Source organism: Gigantopelta aegis, chromosome 7, assembly GCF_016097555.1.
Source record: "Gigantopelta aegis isolate Gae_Host chromosome 7, Gae_host_genome, whole genome shotgun sequence".
Taxonomy (NCBI): domain Eukaryota; kingdom Metazoa; phylum Mollusca; class Gastropoda; order Neomphalida; family Peltospiridae; genus Gigantopelta; species Gigantopelta aegis.
The window spans coordinates 13,866,888-13,889,432 of record NC_054705.1 but is presented as its reverse complement, the minus strand read 5'-3'; the positions used below and the strand labels follow the sequence as shown (position 1 = coordinate 13,889,432).

Genomic DNA, 22,545 nt, shown 5'->3' with positions numbered 1-22,545 from the left:
TTATAAGCCATATAGGGGTGGGACGTAGCCCAGTGGTAAAGAGCTTACTTGGTGCACAGTCAGTGTGGGATCGATTCCGGTCGGTGGGACCATTGGGCTATTTCTCGTCTCCGCCAGTGCACCACGACTGGTATATCAAAGGCCATGGTATGTGCTATCCTGTATGTGGGGTGGTGCATATAAAAGAGTCCTTGCTACTAATAGAACAAAGGTAGTGGGCTTCCACTCTAAGACCATATGCCAAACATTAACAAATGTTTGACATCCAATAGCCGATGATTAATAAATCAATGTGCTCTAGTGGTGTCGTTAAACAACACAAACAAACTTTATACGCCATATGTGTATTTATATGCCATAACAAGGTTGTGTGGAGTGGTGTTTTACGGACAGGTAATGGAGATAAGAAATAATTAATGTGATGAAATTGGGAGCTCACCTCACCCGTCCCTCTATCAGCGTTTTATCTTATATGCTTGATTTAGTCATAAAACATTTTATTTTTTTCGACCCCTCTGTAGGTGTATTCGATTAAAAAGATAAAGAAATTCCAAATGTTTTCTTATAATTTGTATTCTTCAGCCCCTCCACTGGAAATTTTTAATCCAACAAATAAAAAAGCGTGCCATTATATATATTATATATTATATGCACCGTCCCACAGATAGGATAGTACATACCACAGACTTTGTTACACCAGTTATGGAGCACTGGCTGGATCGAGAAATAGTCCAATGGGCTCACCGATGGGAATTTATCCTAGTTCGATCGCGCATCAGTCAAGCGCTGTACCACTGAGCTACGTCCCGCCCCATTTACCTGACTGGATGCAGTTGCAATCTGTTCTTTTCTTTCATGGCCAGCCATTTTATAGCATTTAGCAGCTACATCGTAGAGGCAGCGTTTCATTATGTCATCTCCACGTTTCTCCCAGTCCGCAGCACTAGACGTCTCGACAAAGCCTTAAACACAAAACACAATTAGATATTTTGTATTGTTGATAATCTTATGACAATAGTTTTAACAAGCATTCTGAGAGAGTATTGGGTACTGCTAAAGCAATGCATGTCCACTACCTGTCCCAACAAATTTTTTTATCTGTAAGTTCAAAGACCATAAATCTATGAAAAATGTGGAAATGGCAATGAACACTTGATCTGTAATGATATATAATAAAGCTATATACAAATAAACGAAATATATAATAAACGAAAATACATAGATTAACAAACTCTGTACCAGTTATTATCAAATTTATGTCCAGAGACAAATGAAAATTATTCCATGAGGGACATACATTTGACAATGGGAATTGTGTTTGTTATTCTATTTATTACGTACCCAGCCATTTGTTTTTTCTCTAAAAGCCTTTTATTTTTGATGATGTTAATATACATGTATACAAACGATGAAAACTACTTTACACACCGTTCTGAACATCGCTATAACTTTGTATTTTAATCCCGTTCACAAATAATTTTCAAACACCAAAGTTTTATTTATTCAACTCATCCTAAACAAGCTCGATTAGATTTTTTTTCTTATAACTAATCATTTAATGTCATTTGTTGAAAAGGTAAAAATTGAAAATTGCTATCGTTCCGATCATTCTGGTGTAGTTTTACATATTAAATTTAATCAAATTAAAAAAGGTAGGGGACTATGGAAATTTAACAATTCGTTATTAACTTGTAAGGAATACGTCAAAATAATTAAAGAAACCATTTGGGAAATAAAATGTCAGTATGCAGTGCCAATTTATAATGTTAAAAACTTAAAATCAATTGCGGATAACGAAATTCAATTTATAATAAATAACCAACTATTTCTTGAAACATTACTTATGCAAATTAGAGGAAAGACAATTTCATATTCGGCTTTTAAAATAAAACAAGAAACGAATTAGAAGTTAAACTATGTGAGGAAATTAAAATGCTAGAACAAAATGAAAACATTGAAGGTACAAAACAAATTGAAGATAAAAAAGAAGAACTAATGGAATTAAGAAAAGAGAAACTCAAAGGCCATTGCATTCGATCACGGGCAAAATGGATAGAGGAAGGAGAAAAGCCATCAAAATATTTTTGTAATATGGAATCTAGGAATTATTCTAGCAAACTAATTTCAAGAATTCAATTAGATAATGGAAATGAAATTAGAAAACAGGAAGAAATTTTGAAACAAACAAGAAATTTCTATGAAAAACTTTATTCTGTGCCACTTGGGTAAAGTGATAATGATATATCTGAAAAAAATGTCTAATTTAAAATTTAATAAAGTAACTGATGAAGAAGCTAATAGATTAGAAGGCGGATTGTCTTATTCAGAAATACTGTCATATCTTAAAACCATGAAAAATGATAAAAGTCCAGGCTCAGATGGATTCTCAGCTGAATTTTTCAAAATGTTTTGGATTGATTTAGGACATTTTATAACCAGGGCCACCAACTATAGTTATTCTATTACAGAAATGTCAAATGTACAAAAATTAGGTATAATTACATGTATTCCGAAAGTAAATACACCAAAGGAATTTCTTAAAAACTAGATACCTATAACTCTACTAAATTGCATTTATAAAATGGCTTCAGGGTGCATCACTAACAGAAATAAAGCAAACTTTGGACAAAATAATAGATAATGACCAAACTGGTTTTGTAAAAGGAAGATATATTGGAGAAAATATAAGACTAATATATGATATTATGCTATGTACCGAACTGAATAATATTCCTGGATTACTACTTCTTATAGACTTCGAAAAAGCATTTGATTCATTATCATGGTCATTTATTGACAAAACACTTGTTACTTTCAATTTTAATCATCAATAAAAGATTGGATCAAAACGTTTTATAATAATTCTATGTCAAGAGTAATACAAAATGGATTTCTATCTCAACCAATCATTTTAAAACGGGGATGCAGACAAGGCGACCCACTATCGCCATACATTTTTATTATATGTGCTGAAATTCTTGCAATTATTATTAGAAATAACCCAACTATTAAAGGCATAAATATAGATGGTGAAGAATATTTAATATCGCAATATGCTGACGGCACATGTTTTATTCTAGATGGATCTACCGAGTCTCTTCGCAGTACACTAATGGAATTAAACTATTATGAACAGATTTCAAGCCTAAAAATAAATTATTCAAAATCAAAAGCTATAATATGGATTGGGAGCAAAAAGATTTCTAAAAATGTTTACCACCATACACGATGGAAATTGGACTGGCGTGCAACACAATTCAATTTACTTTGTATTAATTTTTCAGTAGATTTGGAAAATATTACTGCAGTTAATTATGAATCTAAAATAAAAGAAATGCAAAACTCCATGAAACTGTGGTCTATTAGAAAAGTAACAGTCTTAGGAAAAATAGCTGTTCTTAAAACTTTAATAATACATAAAATAACACATCTTTTAATATCATTACCTAATCCTGGAGAAACGATCTTAAAAACTTAAATACGTTATTTTAAAAATTTATATGATAAAATAAGCCTGAAAAATTAAAACGTGATTTAATAACTCAAGACTATAAAGCTGGAGGTCTTAAAATTATAAATTTAAACAATTTTATGACTGCCTTAAAATGCTCATGGCTACGAAGATTATTTATAAATAATTCACAATGGGTAAACCTATTTAATTCGGTTACTGATATAACAACAAATGAGATATTAAAATACGGAGACTATTATTTAACAAAAAAAAATAAAAAAATATTGCAAATAGATTTTGGAGAGATACCCTACTTAGCTGGCTAAAAATAGAGAAAGAACATAATCCTCAAACCGTAGATGATATTTTATGTATTAATATTTGGCTGAATGATAGAATACTCATTGATCGTAAGCCATTTCTATATAAAAACTGTTTTGAAAAAGGAATTGTTTTTATAAACGACCTTACTGACGAAAAAGGTGATATTTTAAAATATGATCAGTTCATAAAAAACAAAACAATATATCCACCAATTTTATTAGCTATGCTTCGTTAAAAAATGCAGTAAAAACGTACATATATAGTTTATATGATTTGAAAGATAACAGATTTAAAATGGTTAATAACCCAATTCTTCCATTTAAACTTAATCTTTCATTAAAAAGACAAAGAGGATGTAAGGAAACTTATTAAACTCTAATTCCGTAACTCGAAAATCGCAAGCTTAAAAAAATAAATCAAGGTTTTATCTTTTCATCAAGTGAATGGGCAAAATATTATTTACTTCTTTTTCAGAGCACTCAGGATTCAACATTAATATGGTTTCAATACAGACTAGTTCACCGAATCTTAGCTATGAACACTTTCTTATATATTATTCACTATGCTGAGTCAAATATGTGTAGCCTTGGTAACAACCATCCAGAACCCGTACCATATCTATTTGTCAAATGCAATAAAGTTCACAACTTATGGGTTGCAGTACAAAACTGGATATTGACTCAGACTGGTATTATAAATAATTTCAATAATAATAGGACTTCCGAACTGATTCACGATAAGAACAGACGTGTCGCCTTGTACTCTCGAGTTGCCCCCCCCCCCCCCCCCACCCCCACCTGGGGGGACTCTTATGCAGTTATGGAAAACTTTTGGAGTATCGCGTCTCCTACACTGGGTCACGGGCTTCCGTGATTTTGGTGTACGGTGACGCGATCGTACCGACGAAGAAGAGGAGATGGAGGAAGAGGAAAAGCGCGCCAGGAATGGCACGGGGGGGACCAAAGCTGGCGGCTGAACCGCCAGCGGCGGTCCCTTCTGCGACGCCGCCCCCAGCCCAGGCTGAGTTGACGAGACCAGCCCTGCGGGAACCGTCGACCACCGAGAGGGACCGACTCAACACCGCGATGTGTGAGACACCCCACTACGACCCTCCATCGCCGACCATCACGCGGCCCAGGCAGAACTGGCCGGTATCGCCGGTACAGCCAGTCGCCACGCCACAGGCTCGATCAGCCGCCGTTGGCAAGAGGAAGGCAACATCACCAACCAACCAGCCAGCCAAGACCGAGAGATCAGCGCCGGTAGTCGCCCCCCCCCCCCCCCCCCCCCTGAAGAGTCCGAGTGGACCGTCGCAGTGAGCGGACTGAAGAAACACCTGCATCAGTACATACAGGGGGACACTACAGACCCGACCCAGCTCCGTGGCAGTTACCTCAACGCGGACTGGAGACCCCTGGAGGACGGCAGCGAGTACGAACTTCACAGCAAGATGTTCGGTACTCACCACACCGTAGTCGTGACGCACCGGAGGGAGCAGACCTATAGACAGGCCATACTTTTGAACAAGTTGGACAACCGGAATCTACATAAGATGATCCGAGCGGTCTGCGGCCCCGACTACGGTACGGTAGTCAGTACCCTGTTACGACGCCAACATCTGCTGCCGAACCTCCGGGACACTCCAGCCTCGCCGACGTAACAACTTAACGGCCTTAACGAGGCCACTCACGTGGACGTATAGATCGGACTTAAAAAACTTTTAGACCTTCGTTCAAAAGTTCATGTCGAAATTACTTCTTTTTTTTCTTTTTTTTAATATTATTAAATAGTCCAATCCTCTCTTCTTTCTCTTATTTATTTTTGGACTGTCCTTCCAAAATGCTCCAAATTATATAAATATTCGACCGAGCAGTCAATTCTTTTTATTTTTGGCTTGTAACTTTTTTCTTTCTAATTTTAATCCTACTAATTTCTTTTACTAATTGCTATTTTCAAAATTCTGTCCATTTTCACCCCCCCCCCCCCCTCCCAAATCAGGCGTGTTATCTAATTTCATTTTGACCGCCCAGTCTAATCTAGCAACCAAATTTAAAGAGTAGTATTTTCTTTATTAATTATATTAATTAGAGTTGCGCATCAACATTTTAAAGACCCACTATTTAATTTTTGGATGTAAATTTCAAAATTGTCCCCTTAATTTTGTTCTGTCCCAGAGCAAATCACTGGCTATCCAGAGACAGGCCCCGGGACGGACATGCTGGAAACTCTAGTGGTATATGAGCATGTTAAAATTATTCGCATTCGCATTCGCAATAATAATAATGTCATCTTTGGTATTATTAATAACGAAAAATCTAACTTTCTTAACTGGTTAATTATTAACATAAAATATTATGTTTATGGAACTAAGATACAAAAAAAGAATTTAGAATGGATGAATGAATGTTTATCGATACCCCAGCACAGAAATACACATCGGCTATTGGGTGTCACAAATGGTACAATTTAATTGAGGACTGATAATCAACATACTGGTTTTTATTAGCAAAATACATATACATGTTTACTAGTACGATCCTGACAACAGTTAAAAACTGGCTATTAATTAGACTATTTTTAATTATTAAAAGTAAAATGAAACAAGAAAGGCAACTGCCATATTTCACAGGTTTGTTACACAACAGTTACACATTGATGGATTGAGGTATACATTTCACTCAAGCTTAATGCATAAAGTACAAAGCTTCAACAAATCCATCTGTTTGTGAATGGTGATTATAAAACCATGAAAAAAACAAGTGAATTAAGTGGCAAACTCTTGAAGAACAATAGTAATACAAGGATTTTGTGGTGATCTGAGAACTAGTTTCCTAAAATCCAACAATGTAAGGTGGGTATTGGATCATGGTTTTGAAATCATCAGTAACTTAGACTTGTTAAAAGACAGTATTTTGGAGGAACAATAGAATTAATTCTTTTCAATATAACCAGACCGTGGCTATTGTTGACTAATTGGTCTTTTCGTAACATTAAGTTATATAAAACTTCAAAAATTCAAAGTGTATTGTTCTTTTTTTAAGGTAATTTTTACAAACATAAATGTGTGGTGAAATTAATGAGTCTGTTACCATCTCTAACATTTTCCACCTTAACTTCTCTCACACATTAGAGTTGGGTTCTACTTGTCTTCATTTTGCATATTATGAGTGTTTACTGAGCAATATTTTGAAGACATTTGGACAGTGAACAAACTACAGTACTTATCGCTACAAATACATACACGCTGTTTTGCACACAATTTTAAGGTTTTATATGTATGTGTAAAACTAATTAAATATCAGAATGAAACAAATGTGTGTTATGTTTAGGCAGAAATAAAGTTTCAGTACATTAATTTTCATGTTATCATGAAGAAAAGACAAAACCTTTCAGAAATTTAAGGAAAAAAGTCTACGGATATCAAGAATTTAGTTTTTCAGTTACTGAATTCTGTTGATTTTTCTGTGACTGCAGATAATCCACTCCAATCTATCCATGTTTTCCTAAGACAAGTCTTTACTATCGGATGTATGAATAAAGGTATCTGGAAATATGCAAATCAAAAGACCCTGTCATGCTTTACAGTGAGAACATGAAGTGTACCTGATTCTTCTTTACTGTATGATGAAACAACCCGCACAAGATGTCTGGCTTTGAAATACTCAAACATGGGCGCTCGTTTCTCCTCACTCTCGTCAAAGATCCACACGTTGACGCGAGCGCGCGTCAGTGCCGTGTACAGGTGCTTCAGTTCAGAGTTCAACACTTTATGTTGGTTCGGATTGAATGTCAAAGGTCGAGGTCGGGAAGGCTGTTTCAAAACCTCTAAAATTAATTTGTTTAAAAATATATATATATATATATTATCCGTAATATACATAATTTAAGACAATATTGTCCTATATCCCCCCCCCCCCAAAAAAAAAAATAATAATAATAAAAAAAAATAAAAAAAAATAAAAAAAAATCACTTCCAAAAACATCGTTAATTATTCATGAATAACCTTTACTCTTTTTACTAAGCAATCGGTAACTATTTATTACTGAAATCATCTGAAACGAGAGTAAGTCGAGTCCCCAAATCCAAATATTCTTATAATCCTTATAATTAAGAACAAAACACATTGATACAGGGCTTCTAGAATTTTTATAAAATCCACTAGCCATGGGATCAGTGATTTAAAAAATTACCAGCCAAAATTAAAAATTCACCAGTCCTACTTTAATACAATTTTACTAAATAATAGTAATAATAAGATATGTCACCTAAAGAGGGATATACACTAACATTGGGGGTTTGGGGTGGGGGCTGGATATTCATATTTACAAAACAGACTTAAACTGCAACATTTGACGATTTGTTTTCACTAGCCGTCGGGCATGCCAATAGTAGTTATTTACTAACGTAACATTGAATATCACTATCCATGGGAGTGGGGCTACCGTAATCTAGAAGCCCTGTTGATATTATCCCTATTCTAATGCTACCCTTTGTAGGAGTATTTGTAAGATATTTTACTGAGTTTTTTTGTTTTAATAAATCCCCCAGATATTAAAAACCTAATTATCTATTATCCTTATTTAAAATACTCAGCGAAAACGCTTATAATAAGAAACAGTATGACGTAATCTCACGACTCACTGGCAAATGTATCAGTATTGTAGTCTGTATTTTGATCATGATTTATTATAATACAGGATGCACCAAAAAGGAATATTTTCATTTGTTGTTAATTTATGTTTCAAACGGATGAATATAATTGGACTTTACGTTTGTGAAGCAGTGCTTCAACCTCATACTTTTGAGAAGCAGTGTTTCAACCTCTTATTTAAAGGAATTAACCTGGATTAATTTTGGACAAAAATCACCTTGATGTGGTAGATCTACAAAAATGTAAGTTTTCAACTTTTAATAATATATTTTCAGAATTGTGCAATATTCTAAAGCAGTTTAATGTTTAAAATTGTGTTTAAAAATTAATCATTTCAATCTTGTCTTGTTTATCAATTTTGTTGTTCCATAAAAGTATTTTCTAAACACAAATGGTGTACCTCAGATTGTGATACAATTATTTCTGATGAATCTGCCTGTGCCATTTTAGAAACACAGACTAGAAGAGCAGGCGACAAGACACATTATCAAATTGACTGCTGCGATCGATTATTGGCAGGACTTTACTTGGGATGGGTCGTGTTCATTATTGCTTAGGAAATGTTTAAATTAAAATGACATGAAATAATAATAAAATAATAATAATATCATCATTTTCGTCTGAAGGTAGTAATTGTTTTTTGAAAATTATTTAGATTGTTGTTTAAATATAATGGCAGATGCGGAATTAACATGTTAACAAAAACACCACACATGAGGCTAAGTGACAGCATATCGAACATGTTCTCAGAATGTTGTCATCGTGATAAATTGTGGCTGCCCATGACAGCGTACATATATCGTCCGATTTATATGCCAGTTGTGTTAGAATATGTAGCTTCATTACGAATTAATTACCTCAGTTTTTGTTGTTTTGTGTTTGCTTTTACTCTACTAGTATTCTAAAAACAAAATTACAGAAAACTTGGATTGTTTTCTCTTTTTATGAGTACTTAACATATGTAGCTCCCTCTTTTTTTTTCGACGGACCATTCAAAATTTCGCCTAATTTCCTTCATTAAAAACTGTGCACCCTTTCCATTGGGCATTAATCACATGAAACATTCCAAATTCCATAGCACCCATAACCACCCTCCGCCTGTTACTGATTCTGGTCAGGCTGCTGGTGATCTCTTGCACTTGTCAGTGCAGGCGATCCTCCCTCCAACCCTCTCCACCTTTTCTTCTCCTGTGCATGTTAAACACTCTGACTTGACCTGATCTAACACCCTAATAGCCAATGAGATAGCCAAAAATCGTTCAATGAGTCATCTGTTTTCTGTTCCGGTCACAAGACTGAAACTTCCGTCTGTCCCCTGGGTGCATCGAGCGAAGGAAAGGAAGTGGGGGTGGTAGGGAGGGTATAAACCATTGAGGTCAGGTTAAGTACTCATAAATGAGAAAACACTCCAAGTTTTCTACATTTCTTTTCAACTTAACCTGACATCAATAAATGAAGAGTAGTAGGAGTGTTCCATGATCCAAAGATGCCAACGTATGTTCCCCATAGACCAGAATGGTTCCAACAATGTGGAACATTTGAGCCACGGTTAACCAAACCACCACCAGGATGCACGGGTCTAACACCACGCAAAGCATGTTAGTCAATAATATAGTAACGTCCGACAACATAAGAACGAAATACAAGAACTATCAGTCCGATAAGGTGGCAACAAATAGCTTAAATGCTAGTACAAAGAAAGATAATGTCAACCTGACAAAACACCCCCAGGCCTCCCAGCCACTTATTAAAATATAGGAAATATAGGAATTTGCATACCAAAATATAGGAGTTTTATAGGAATTTTGAGATCAAATATTGGAGTTTTATAGGAAACTTTGGACCAATTATCATGATTATAGGCATTTTACACAGATTTTTAAAGTGGTATGTTCTTACCTTGCGTATGTACACAAGATACCATCTACTACCTCAACAAATATATATACCAAGGCTTGCCAGCAGTCCATGCCGATATCCAAGATACTTTGAAAGTTGGTGCATCTTGTATCCGGTAATACATCCTCTCCTCACCTCATCAGGTGAGTAGGATCTTAATTGGCACTTGATACAGATCTCCCACATTCAGAGCATCTTCTGAATTTCTGACAGGCTGGATGCCTTTCACTGCGAATATAACTCAGTAACATATTTTATTCATCGGCATTTTTGCAAAGCAATTGAGTCAAATATAGGAAATGAATCTCAATATAGGAGTTTTATAGGATGCTATTAAAAAAAAAGAAGCAAACATAGGAGGTCTGGGAGGCCTGCACCCCTCACTAAACAAGTGCGAAACGTAGAAACTACTGCCAATCAGTGTAGTCCTCTCCAGTCAGTTAGAAAGATGTTTCAGGATGCAGTCCCGTAATCAGACAGCACAACTATTGTCGACGAGGATGACCTATATTAACCATAGCTTGAGCTGCAATCACTAGACCAAAATGATTGAATCCGTCAATGTCTTCAGTGGATACATCCCTGAGATATTAATTAGTGAAGATAGAGTCAGTGGCCCTATAACAACCCGTTAGAATGTCACTAAGTGGTGTGTTTCAGTGCAGCTGTCACAAATTCCAACAAAAACATTATCTTTTCTTGTCACAGACATAAGGCATTCTAGCGAGGTTTCTTAACACACGATTTAAGTCCCATTTTACACCAGATTGTCTGACAAACTGATGATCAACAGAATGTACGGATTCTGGAAATTGGAGTTGGTGTCGGCCTTTCAACGTCATCTTGAGCTGATATTAGCAGCCCCAACAAACTGCCAATAGTGAAACATAACTGGATCTGAAAGGATCTTGTTGACAGCCATCTTGTTCGTCTCCCATTTATTGATAGGAACGTTTACAAAACCAAGTCCGTTCACAGTAGATTTCCAATAAAATAGAGTTCGTCGTGACTGATGATCCAACCGAGCAACCAAAGGACCAGTAGGGTGAAATTGATACATACAGGTAACTTTGAGTTTATCCTGCCACTTCATTAGCCAATCGCTGAGTTACCATTCTGATTAAGGAACTTCGATACTGGGGTCATTATTCTGGTAAACCGCCAAGGTGTTATTGATATAGCACAAATAATTCATAATGGATCCCGTAGAAGATGAATTTAGGAATCTGTGGTGATCTGGATGGATGGGCACATGAAGGTAAGCATCCTTGAGATCTAGTGACACTAGCCAATCTCTGAATTGAACAACTGTGTACACGTCCTCAATCTGTCCATGACACGATTTAACACCAGGGCATGATCTGAAGGATATTAAACTTCTCTTGTATAAAACATTCATTGTCTTTTCCAGAACCATCAGAGAATATGGTGCTATTGAATTTGGAATGTCCTGTAGGATTATAGCCAAAAGGACAAATGGGATGTCCGGACCCGTCTTCTTATATAGGAGGAATATGCTAATTCTTGTGGTCAGGTTAAGTTTAAAAGAAATAATTTATTCCATTAATTTATAAACGTATCGAACATCTGGGCTAAATATGTGGGGGTTTTTGTTTTGTTTTGTGTTTTTACTGGGGTTTTTTTGTTTTTCTTCTTGTTTTTGTTTTTTTGTTTTGTTGTTGTTGTTTTTTGGGGGGTGGGGGCGTTCGTGTTTTTCAACCAATTAATGATACAGGAAAAGATAGACTGAAGTTTTTTCAATATAAAGGTTTTTTTTAATTAATACATTTTTAAAAATCTAATAAAACTATAGCAGAGTATGTATTTTCCATTACTTGTATGGAGGGGAGGCAATGCTGCACAATTAACTATAGGGAATGAAAGTTAAAAACCAGAACCAATCAAGTGACATTAAGACAAGTTGTGGAAATGACAAGTTTCATCAGCTCTATTAACATGTTCTCAATATGAGGCAACATTCTCATAATTAAAAAACAAAACTTACCTTCGTCAAGCTTCACAAGATTTTCACCAAGGTCTGTAGTATCCATATTCTGTGTTAACCTTTCCAGGAATGCAGTCACAACTCGCCACTCCTTGGAAGCCTGTAATAAGAAACAAAACAAAAACAAAACTATACAGTAATGAGCTTTCATCCATATGATTTGATTGGCAATGTAGGTGTTTCCACATGAGAAACGCGGGTGTGATTTGTAGGAGACAAAAGTGTTTAAAATAAGTCTGGGAAATAGTATTAGCCACGGGTCCTGTGTTGCTGGAATCCCCTTCAAATCACATCATCATAACGAAATATCTAATACACTGTATGTTACTCCATTTTAAGTGTTTTTGTCAATAATTACACTTTGCCTTGACATAAAAAGAAAGGGACAATTATTTTCGAAATAATAACAAAAATATTCTGTCTTTATGTGCAATTTGTAATAGCATTCCTCAGTGCATTAACTAAACAGCGATACATAGTAAACAATGTCATCTGTCCATGGGCTTCGATTATTCTTATGTTACTTAATCTGTCTCTAGTAGTTGGAGATCCATTTCGTATGTATGTAGGACAAACAATAAATCAAGAAATAATAATTTCAAATATCACGAGCAGACCACATTGTTCATTACAAGTGAATACTGATGTTTTATTTATTATTCTGTCCAATGGTGTTACAATTTGCACTTAAAAATAGAACGTTATTGTTATTTCCAAAACAGTTTTTGGCTTTCGGAGTATATATTAGTGACTGCTGTTTGTATATCGCCCATAAAACATATCTCCCGGCACGAAAAAAAAAAGCTTCCCTTAACAAATTTGTACTGATAACTTTTTATTTTTGAGAAATTCAGAAATCAAAAGTTTTCATTCAGAAAAAGAAAACAGTGGTGTCTTCCCCCAATTGTTTTCATTGGATGTATTTATATTCTGATCATTTGGCCTATTTCTGTCCTAACGACATCTGGTGAATTGTGACCATTGTCAAAATAAAAATATTGCTATGTTTATTTATACATATAGTAACTCCCTGTTATATTTACCTATCGGTTTTACTTTCAAAATGTCCGCAAGTTGTTAGGGGCGGCAATTAGGGTTTGCCGAATTTGCCGTGTACATTTACTATTTGACAAGTATAGTTCATCAAGTTAATCAGTGAGAATGGTTAGTAATTAATTATAATAAGCAGTTAAAATCAAAATGACAGATTAAATTATATTTGTTTGATGATCATTAGTGGTAAACTTGTGAATAGGACTGAAATAACATGAACAGATATTAATTGTATTGTTGTATATTAGTATCAGTTTGGTGACATTTTCATTTTAACAATTAAGTTATGCTAATTTCTGAGGAGAGCAATGACTCTCGCAAATACAATTTAGGGGAGCTTTTTTCAGCTCCTGAAGATTTTACAAACGGCAGTCACTGGATCTAGGAATTTCCCCCATTTCATTAGTTTGTTCTGTTTGTTTGTTTTATTATTCAGAGAACCCCTGTTTACATTTTGTATCTGTCCTAATGACAGTGGTGAAGTGGCAGGGTTACAAAACAAAATCATATGGATACCTATGACAATTCAGTAAACAGATGAACATTTTCATGCAGTATTTGTACAGTAATTATTATCAAGAGATTATATGTATAAAAACTAATACAGATTTAAAAAGTGTGTATATCATGTAACCTGAGTCCGCTAAGCATTTAATAATTAAACTGATAAATAACGTAACCAAAAATAATAATATTAATAATAATAATAATAATAATAATAATAATAAAAAAATAAAAATAATAATAATAATAATGACTATATACACAATGGGTTCTGTGGGATTAAATTTGATTACATTTGCATAGTTAAAAAAAAAAAAAATGAAATGTACAAATTCTAAATTTCCATTTGAAAAGCTTCCTTTATATAAAACCTAAGGTAACCAGTTCAATAAAAAATAAATAAATAAATAACATACGTAAGAATCCTTGAAGAAGTTGTAAAGCAACACATCATCAAATTCGAGGGCTTTTGCTTCATAGATAGTCAGAATCAAGCCCAGTTGTAGCTCTTCAGGAATGGAGTCTCTTGCTGCATCATTCACAACCAAAATGGCTTGGTGTGCACCAAACTCAATGTGGGATGTTTCACGCTTGTTTCCCTGCAACAGAATGGCTAAGTCTACAGGACTACAGGACTCAAGAAGAACTGGTTGAGGTCCCGGAAATAAACCTTGGTCCTTCTTCAGACGATCAAATGACTCTGGAAAATATTCAACCATCAGATCCAAGATGGCAGATGCAAGAGTGAGAATACCAGCATGTGACCGGTAGTTGTGTGTCAGCTGGTACACCTGCTTTGGAACTTCAACTGATTTGGTTTTGCCCACAGCATGCAGCGACTTCTTGGCATAATAGAAGAGTGTCTTCAGATCACTGAAACGAAATGAAATTCCTCTCATGATGCTTTGTGCCGTGTCACCGGTTAAAAACATGTCATTGGGATTTTGTGTGATTCGAATCAGAATTGCCAATTCTGCCTGTGTGAAGTCCTGCGTTTCATCGACATACATTTGATGCAGCACCCATGGTTGTTCCTCGAGGTTTCGCAACCGCTTGTAGATGGAATAAATCAGATCAGACTCATCAAACAGGAAATTCTGTTTCTTAAAATGATTATAGTCGAGGAACAGTTGATAAATCTTGTCACGCTCTCCACTAAAATTGGGTGCACGTTTGAGTCCCAGTTCTATATACTCATCTTTCTCCAGGATTCCATTTGGTTTTGTGAGAGCCTCAAATGATCCTCGAATGAAGGACATGATTTCAGTCCATACCAACATTGGGTGGTAGACGATTGACAATTTTTCACAAATCTTCGGCCAGACCTCATTAGCAAAAACATCATACGTTACTTCTCGACGAGGATCCATCTTCAGTTTCTTTGCTGCTGCAGCAGCATATTCAGCCATGGGCTCATCCAGCATGTCATCCTGATCATCATCAGCATCCGAATGCTCATCATCAGAGTCGTGGTCAAGTGGAGTGTAGCCAAACAGATCCTCCTGGGTACCCCAGCCCTGTATGACAACCTTCAGACTTCCATCATCATTCCTATCAAAGAAGTACGGAGGATTCAGTGATGCATCCAGTATCAGGAGCAGTTGTCTGGATGTCAGAAACAGTGGGTAGAGAAAGTCATTCACATCTTGAAGTCTGCCAAGAAAATATAATAATATAAAAACAAAATCTAGAAGCACCACAAGCCGTGTATGAACATAAGGGTTCATACTGTGTCAAATCACCCAGTGGGCTAAACCCCATGCACTCCTTTTGATATTCCTGAACATTTTGCATACGAGGTTATTGTCACTGAAAAAGCTTATACTTTAACTTGATAAGATAAAGGGTTCCAGAGATATAGCTCATTTATTCAAATGGCAATAGGTCAGCAACCATTTTTGTTACGCTTATCGACATTGGTATTTTTGTCATTTAATTTTTTATTTTTTTTTTTACATACAAATGATTTGAAGAGTGATGACCTTTTTGACCTTTACTTTGACATTGTGGATCACGTGATCTTGAAATTATCGTACATAAAACATTTAGCCCTACATGTTTCTACCTAATTCGGACAGATTAGCACTGTCTTATTAGTATGTACGTTTTGCTTACAAAATTGGCATACTGCGTTTTGGAATATTCTGCTTGTTAGAACTTCTCCAATCTTACAAATGACTGTAAATGGTTAAAATAATATTTATGAGTTATTGGTAAATTTGGATTTATTATATAAAAAAACATAATAATATTTTTATTGATATAAATAATATGGCAACAAAAGTAATTTAACCAACTTCCGAATTGGTTTCAATACACCCCCAAGATACCTTATTCAGCCTGTTGTTGAGTTTTAAAATGAAAGTTAACCAACTTAAACAGTCAATACTATTTCTTTCTTTCATTGGTCAGATCAATGATTTGTCAAATCTTATACTGAGTTTTCAAAGTGTTAATTATCAATGATCCTTTTAAATGGTTATGTGTCAAACATTAAAAGCTGTAGTTTCACTTACATGCATACATCTATTTTGCACTTTGAAAGAAGGGTTTAGAATACTGAATGCACTTTTTTCCATCTTCTATTTGACTAAGTAGTATATATTTATGTATATTATTGTTAGCCAGATTCTCTGAATCACATGTTTTGCAAAATAAAGATTTTAAATGCAACAACACCAAATAAAACAAAACATAGAAAACCCACAATCATAAAAGTTATTATTGCAAACTAGCTTTTGTTGTGTCATTGAAAACATTTCTTAACATTCTGACTACTGAATATATGTGAGTAAAAATTATAACCTTGTGCCCACTCAACGTGGTTTTTGTTTTGTCCAAAATTAATCCAGTAATCTAAAGGTTAAGACTTCATAAATCATTGTTATGACTGATAAAAAAAAGTTTGGTTTGTTTAACGACACCCGTAGAGTACATTGATTTATTAACCATCGGCTAATGGATGTTAAACCATGCATCAAGTGAGTGCTTAACCGCTGAGCGACTTCCTGGCCTTTGTTGTGACTGATGAAAGAAAAGAACTGACTTATTTTTAAAACTGGCACCAGGTTACAGGCTCTTAAAATAATATATCATGAACATATCTTTACTGTATACTACATACATCATGAATAAAATAATATATCATGAACATATCTTTACTGTACACTACATACATCATGAATAAAATAATATATCATGAACATATCTTTACTATATACTACATACATCATGAATAAAATAATATATCATGAACATATCTTTACTGTATACTACATACATGCACAATGCATTTTAGCATCATGTATGCATATTTTCAGTGAATCTTATAGGCTAATGAAAAATATTATACCTCCAATATTTTTGTTTATATTACGTTGAAACATGAATGGCTAATTTTTTTCATGCAAGATCATGTGACTCACAAGGTCAAATTCAAGGTCAAACAGTCATCACTCTTAAAATGGTCCATACATGTAAAAACATTATGACACAGAAAGCTTTACTAAACGGTTGCTAAACTATGGTAAATTGAACATTAGTTAATGTGCGGTCAGTCTGAGATCGATGCCCGTTAGTGGGACCATTGACCTATTTCTCGTCTCAGTCAGTCTAATATAACTGGTACATCTAAGGTCGTGATATATGTGCTATCATATCTGTGGAATAGTGCAAATAAAAGATCAGTTGCTACTAATGGGAAAATGTAGCGAGTTTCCTCTCTAAGACTGTCTGACATCCAATAACCAATTAATAAATCAATGTGCTCTAGTGGTGTCATTAAACAAAACAAACTTTTAACATTGAAAATTGGTCATCATGCACATTTTTGCCAAAATTGCTAAAAAAAATGAATGAGCCATATCTCGGAAACCATTTAAATATTATCATTTTCAGCAAAAATTACTTTATACACTAATTTGCGGCAAATTCGAAGTGTGTAGGGTTCAATGTTCCTATTTTTTGTAGTGTTGACATGGAATTACCTATAAACTGTTAAACTCTAAAGGTGCCGACTCTTGATTAGTAGGCAATATATAATAAGTTTGTCTATTACAGCTTTTCTAAAACTTAGAACACATTGCTTAATTTATAGTTTTCAAAATTTCAATATATTCCTTGTTGTTTTCGTCTTAAATTGTAGTAATTCTAAATGCATTTTATGCACAACAGGAAATGTATATACAAATGTACCTCAGAAACTAGGTTCAATACATGCTTTAAAGTTATGATTACTATTCGTATTTGATAATATCAACCACAAAAAAGAATTCTACCCACGAAGCTGTATAAAGCCATTAACTATCAGCCTTAAATTAGTATTTTTCTGTGAAGATTGAAGATACGTTAATCTACTCACCATTAATACAACTAGACAATATGAAATTTTAAGTGTTTAAAACATTTACGACAATTACAAATCTGCCAAACTCATATTCAGTAGCATATCTAAATAAAATAAAGTTTGTTTATTTAACGACGCCACTAGAGCACATTGATTTTTTGTATCTTATCATCAGCTATTGGACATCAAACATATGGTCATTCTGACACTGGTTTTTAGAGGAAACCCGCTGTCGCCACATAGGCTACTCTTTTACGACAGGCAGCAAGGGATCTTTTATTTGCGCTTCTCACAGGCAGGATAGCACAAACCATGGCCTTTGTTGAACCAGTTATGGATCACTGGTCAGTGCAAGTGGTTCACACCTACCCATTGAGCCTTGCGGAGCACTCACTCAGGGTTTGGAGTCGGTATCTGGATTAAAAATCTCATTCCTCGACTGGGATCCGAACCCAGTGCCTACCCGCCTGTAGACCAATGGCCTAACTACGACACCACCGAGGCCGGTCAGTAGCATATCTCTGCACAAGTCCAAATGAAGTTTCGACAGAATTGTGAGGGTATGCAACAATGAATGACTGTCAGGTGCCCTGTTTATATAAGGAGAGCTGGTGTTGGCTGCCACTTTTATAATGTGAACCAGCACATGCATAACAAAAATAGTTCAAGCATGAAACGAACAAAAATAATGTGCAATGTATTTAGAGGAAGAAGAAACTGACAAAAATAATGTGCACTGTATTTAGAGGAAGAAGAAACGAACAAAAATAATCTGCACTGTATTTAGAGGAAGACGAAACTAACAAAAATAATCTGCACTGTATTTAGAGGAAGAAGTCCCATTAAAATTCCACAACTGAGGATGGTATGTACCAAGTTAGAAGAATAAGCTTATGTAAAGTACCTATTTGGCAAGATGTCATTTTCCTTCTTAACATGTTCTTCTGCGATGTCCGATGCATGGCAGAGATCGCTGAAGTTCTTGTGAATCTCACTGCATAGAAAGGTATTCTTTGTGACAAACACCTGGTGCAGGTGATCGAAAACCACAGCATCTTTAATTTCGTCACCATCCATTTCTTTGCAGCCTGTACTTGTTGATGGCACTTCACTCAAAACGTCCGAATCTACTACTAATAATAATATAGATTGAAAGAACAGTTTCAGGCACTCTACATGAAGCTTATCAGAGGAAATAAGGTAATTGTAATGTCACAGTATGCATACATTGTAATCTTATCAACTGATATCATTTCAACTTATTTCAATGCTTATATCCAATTACGGTTCAAACACACTGTCCTGGGCACACACCTCAGCTTTCTGGGCTGTATGACCAGGACAGTGGGTTACTTGTTAGTTGGTTAGTGGTTAGTGAGAGAGAAGAGAGTGTAGTGGTCTTACACCTACCCATTGAGTCGTTAAAACTCGGTCTGGGTGGGAGCCAGTACCGGGCTGTGAACCCTATACCTATCAGACTTATGTCCGATGGCGTAACCACGACACCACCGAGGCAGGTTACATCATGCGTGTATCTGCCGCTGTATTTAACGTATTTATACTTTCTGTATTATCACATTTATGGACACAGAGATATGCAGTATACCAAGTATTAAAAGCAATCCATAAAAGGACTTAAGTGCTAAAGACAGAGAACATTTTACTAAATTGTATATTAGCTTTTAAATGGCATTGACCTTCACATGGGGTGTGCACTATGATGTGATAACCATCCATATCAAATATAAAAGTTATCCATTACATAATTGAGAAAGAAAGAAAGAAATCTTTTATTTAACGACGCACTCAACACATTTTATTTACGGCTATATGGCGTCAGACAACATAGATGTTACATAATTGAGAGTTAAAGGTAAATAAAACAAAATTGTAACCAAACTGTAACATGCATGGAGCTGGGAGTATGCTGTGAAATGATCACTTGTTGAACATCCTTACCGAATGTGAAAGTAATTTATTAAATAACTGAGAGTTAAGTGCATGCAATAGGAAAAATTAATCAAATTTATCCAAATACTAAATGACCTAGACCTTGCCCCAGGGTCATATTCATGCAGCTGGGAGTATATCGTTGTAACATTATCACTTGGTGAACATCTCTACCGAATGTGAAAGTAATTCATTAAATAATTCAGTTAAGTGCATGCAATATGAAAAACCAAATTCTAAATGACCTTGACCTTGCCGTAGGGTCATATTCATGTAGGTATACAGTTGAAATATTGTAACTTACTAAATATGAAGCAATTCAAGAGTTAGTCAGAGAAACTTCAACCAAACTTCAACCACTATTTTTAACCAAATATCAACCCCGCTTGAACTAACTAAAATTCTGCTAATGTATAACAAAATATTTTCATTTCAATAGTCACAAAAACGATGACGAAAGTTCCACTTTTGTAATTATGGACAAAGACAATTACATCACAGAAGTCAACAGACAGCTATCACACAAACGTTTACAAAAAAAAAAAAAAAAATAAAAAAAATACCCCACAAGAAATAGACTCAACCACAAAAATGATAGTAAAATAATACATCAAATGTGCATTCATCAAGAAATTACCGAGGAGGTATTTAAGTGTTTAAAGTACGAGGAGCGTGAGGCTCCACAGTTATATATTTTACCTAAACTACATAAAACTGTTAATAAAGATCTCCCTCCTGGACATCAAGGACGCCCAATCATATCCTGATATAATTCACCAACAGAGCGTGTCTCGTGTCTCACGGATGACATTCTGAAGCCACATATGGAAAAATTAGACTCATATGTATGTGACACATTATACTTTCTTATACAATTGCATAATATACCAATCATATTCAAAGAAACATTCCTTATAACTAAGGACGTGTCATCTTTATACACAAACATTCCTCACAACGAAGGAATTGAAGCAATAGAAAGAACACTTACTGCTGATAATTACAACTCCGACATACCCATTAAAACAATTAGTAAACTAGTTGCAACAATATTAGAATCAAATAATTTTCAATTTAATGGTGGAAACGTTATCCAAATACAAGGCATTGCAATGGGTACAAGAATGGCCCCTAGTTATGTTAATTTATATATGGGTTGTTTAGAAAAGGTCTTACTAAGCAAATGTGTTAGATCGCCGCTACTTTGGCTTAGATATACAGATGACAAATTCTTTATTTGGGACCATTCTGGGCAAGATCTAAATAAATTAATTTCAGTCTGCCAATGAACAACACCCGACCATCAAATTTACGCACACATATTCCTGGAAAATGTGACATTTTTCGATGTTGATATTAAAATAGATAGTGGGTCTTTTTCAACAACTGTTCATACAAAACAACAAACGCATTCCTATATTTACATTTTAAATCAGCTCACCCAAAAGCATGTAAAAAAACGAAATTCCATTCAGTCAAGCTAAAAGGTACACCCGAACGCTAACACGTTACAAACCGATATGAATAAAAAAATTTTAGAAAAAAATTCTTAAATAAATTTGACCCTCCTCCCATTGTAGATAATTCTATTGGAAAAACTTTAATTGGACCCAAAGAAAAGCATCTAGAATCACCTGCATCTATTTCTGAATAACAAAAACCCCACACCAAACAACAACAATGTATTATGATTGTATTCAATATGGAACCAATCATAAATAGATACCAAACGTGAGAGAGATATTTTATGAATTTGGGACTGAATTACCTGTACATGTGAGCCACCGGAACTGCTCATACTAGAGCTGTCTGAGACAGACTGTTAAGCCTTGCCTTAGATCAGTTGATACAGTACTGGCATAATGATATATATACATAATTCTCTGAGCACAATATTGGAGATGACGTCTACTCTTTATTTGTATGTGATAAATTCAAGGATGATAGATCAAAATTGCATATTGTTTGGCCCAATGTTTTTTTAAAATTTCAAATAGCTGTTTAATTGCAAAAAACAAAGTGAGTTCCTCGTGAAAAACTTTTGTATGTTTTATGTATTTTGTTAGGATATATATTTACAGACCTTAATCTAGAAATGAAAAATTAGAAGAAGTGACTTCTCTCTTCCCAGAAGAAAGGGGAGACGTTTGATAAAAATAGGCAAAATCGCCAGTTCATCGTTTAATAGGAAAAATTCCAAATTATACACCTGAATTTGACAAAACTGTGCATGCACTGTCACGTTCGTTATCCGCTTCTTCTGAATCAGACAAATTATCTAAAGGAAAGATAAAAATATATTTCTACATGTATATTGATTATTTCGTTTACAGTAGATTGTTGTTGAGTTGGGGATTTT

General features: G+C 34.9%; 2 protein-coding genes across 2 annotated transcripts in view; both read right to left on the bottom strand.

Annotated features, from left to right (window-relative positions):
• The window catches only part of LOC121377913 (TPR and ankyrin repeat-containing protein 1-like), a 54,465-nt gene extending 51,510 nt beyond the window's left edge, over positions 1–2,955 (bottom strand). Inside the window, exons 1-2 of the mRNA XM_041506009.1 lie at positions 2,943–2,955; positions 820–962 (exon numbers count right to left, since the gene is read on the bottom strand). Of these exons, the coding sequence (XP_041361943.1) occupies positions 820–962; positions 2,943–2,955 (156 nt within the window). The remainder of the gene's footprint in view (positions 1–819; positions 963–2,942) is intronic.
• A 4,382-nt stretch (positions 2,956–7,337) lies between these two features.
• The window catches only part of LOC121377912 (TPR and ankyrin repeat-containing protein 1-like), a 36,880-nt gene continuing 21,672 nt past the window's right edge, over positions 7,338–22,545 (bottom strand). The window contains exons 4-7 of the mRNA XM_041506008.1: positions 19,141–19,369; positions 14,308–15,544; positions 12,335–12,434; positions 7,338–7,603 (exon numbers count right to left, since the gene is read on the bottom strand). Coding sequence (XP_041361942.1) covers positions 7,338–7,603; positions 12,335–12,434; positions 14,308–15,544; positions 19,141–19,369 — 1,832 coding nt within the window. The remainder of the gene's footprint in view (positions 7,604–12,334; positions 12,435–14,307; positions 15,545–19,140; positions 19,370–22,545) is intronic.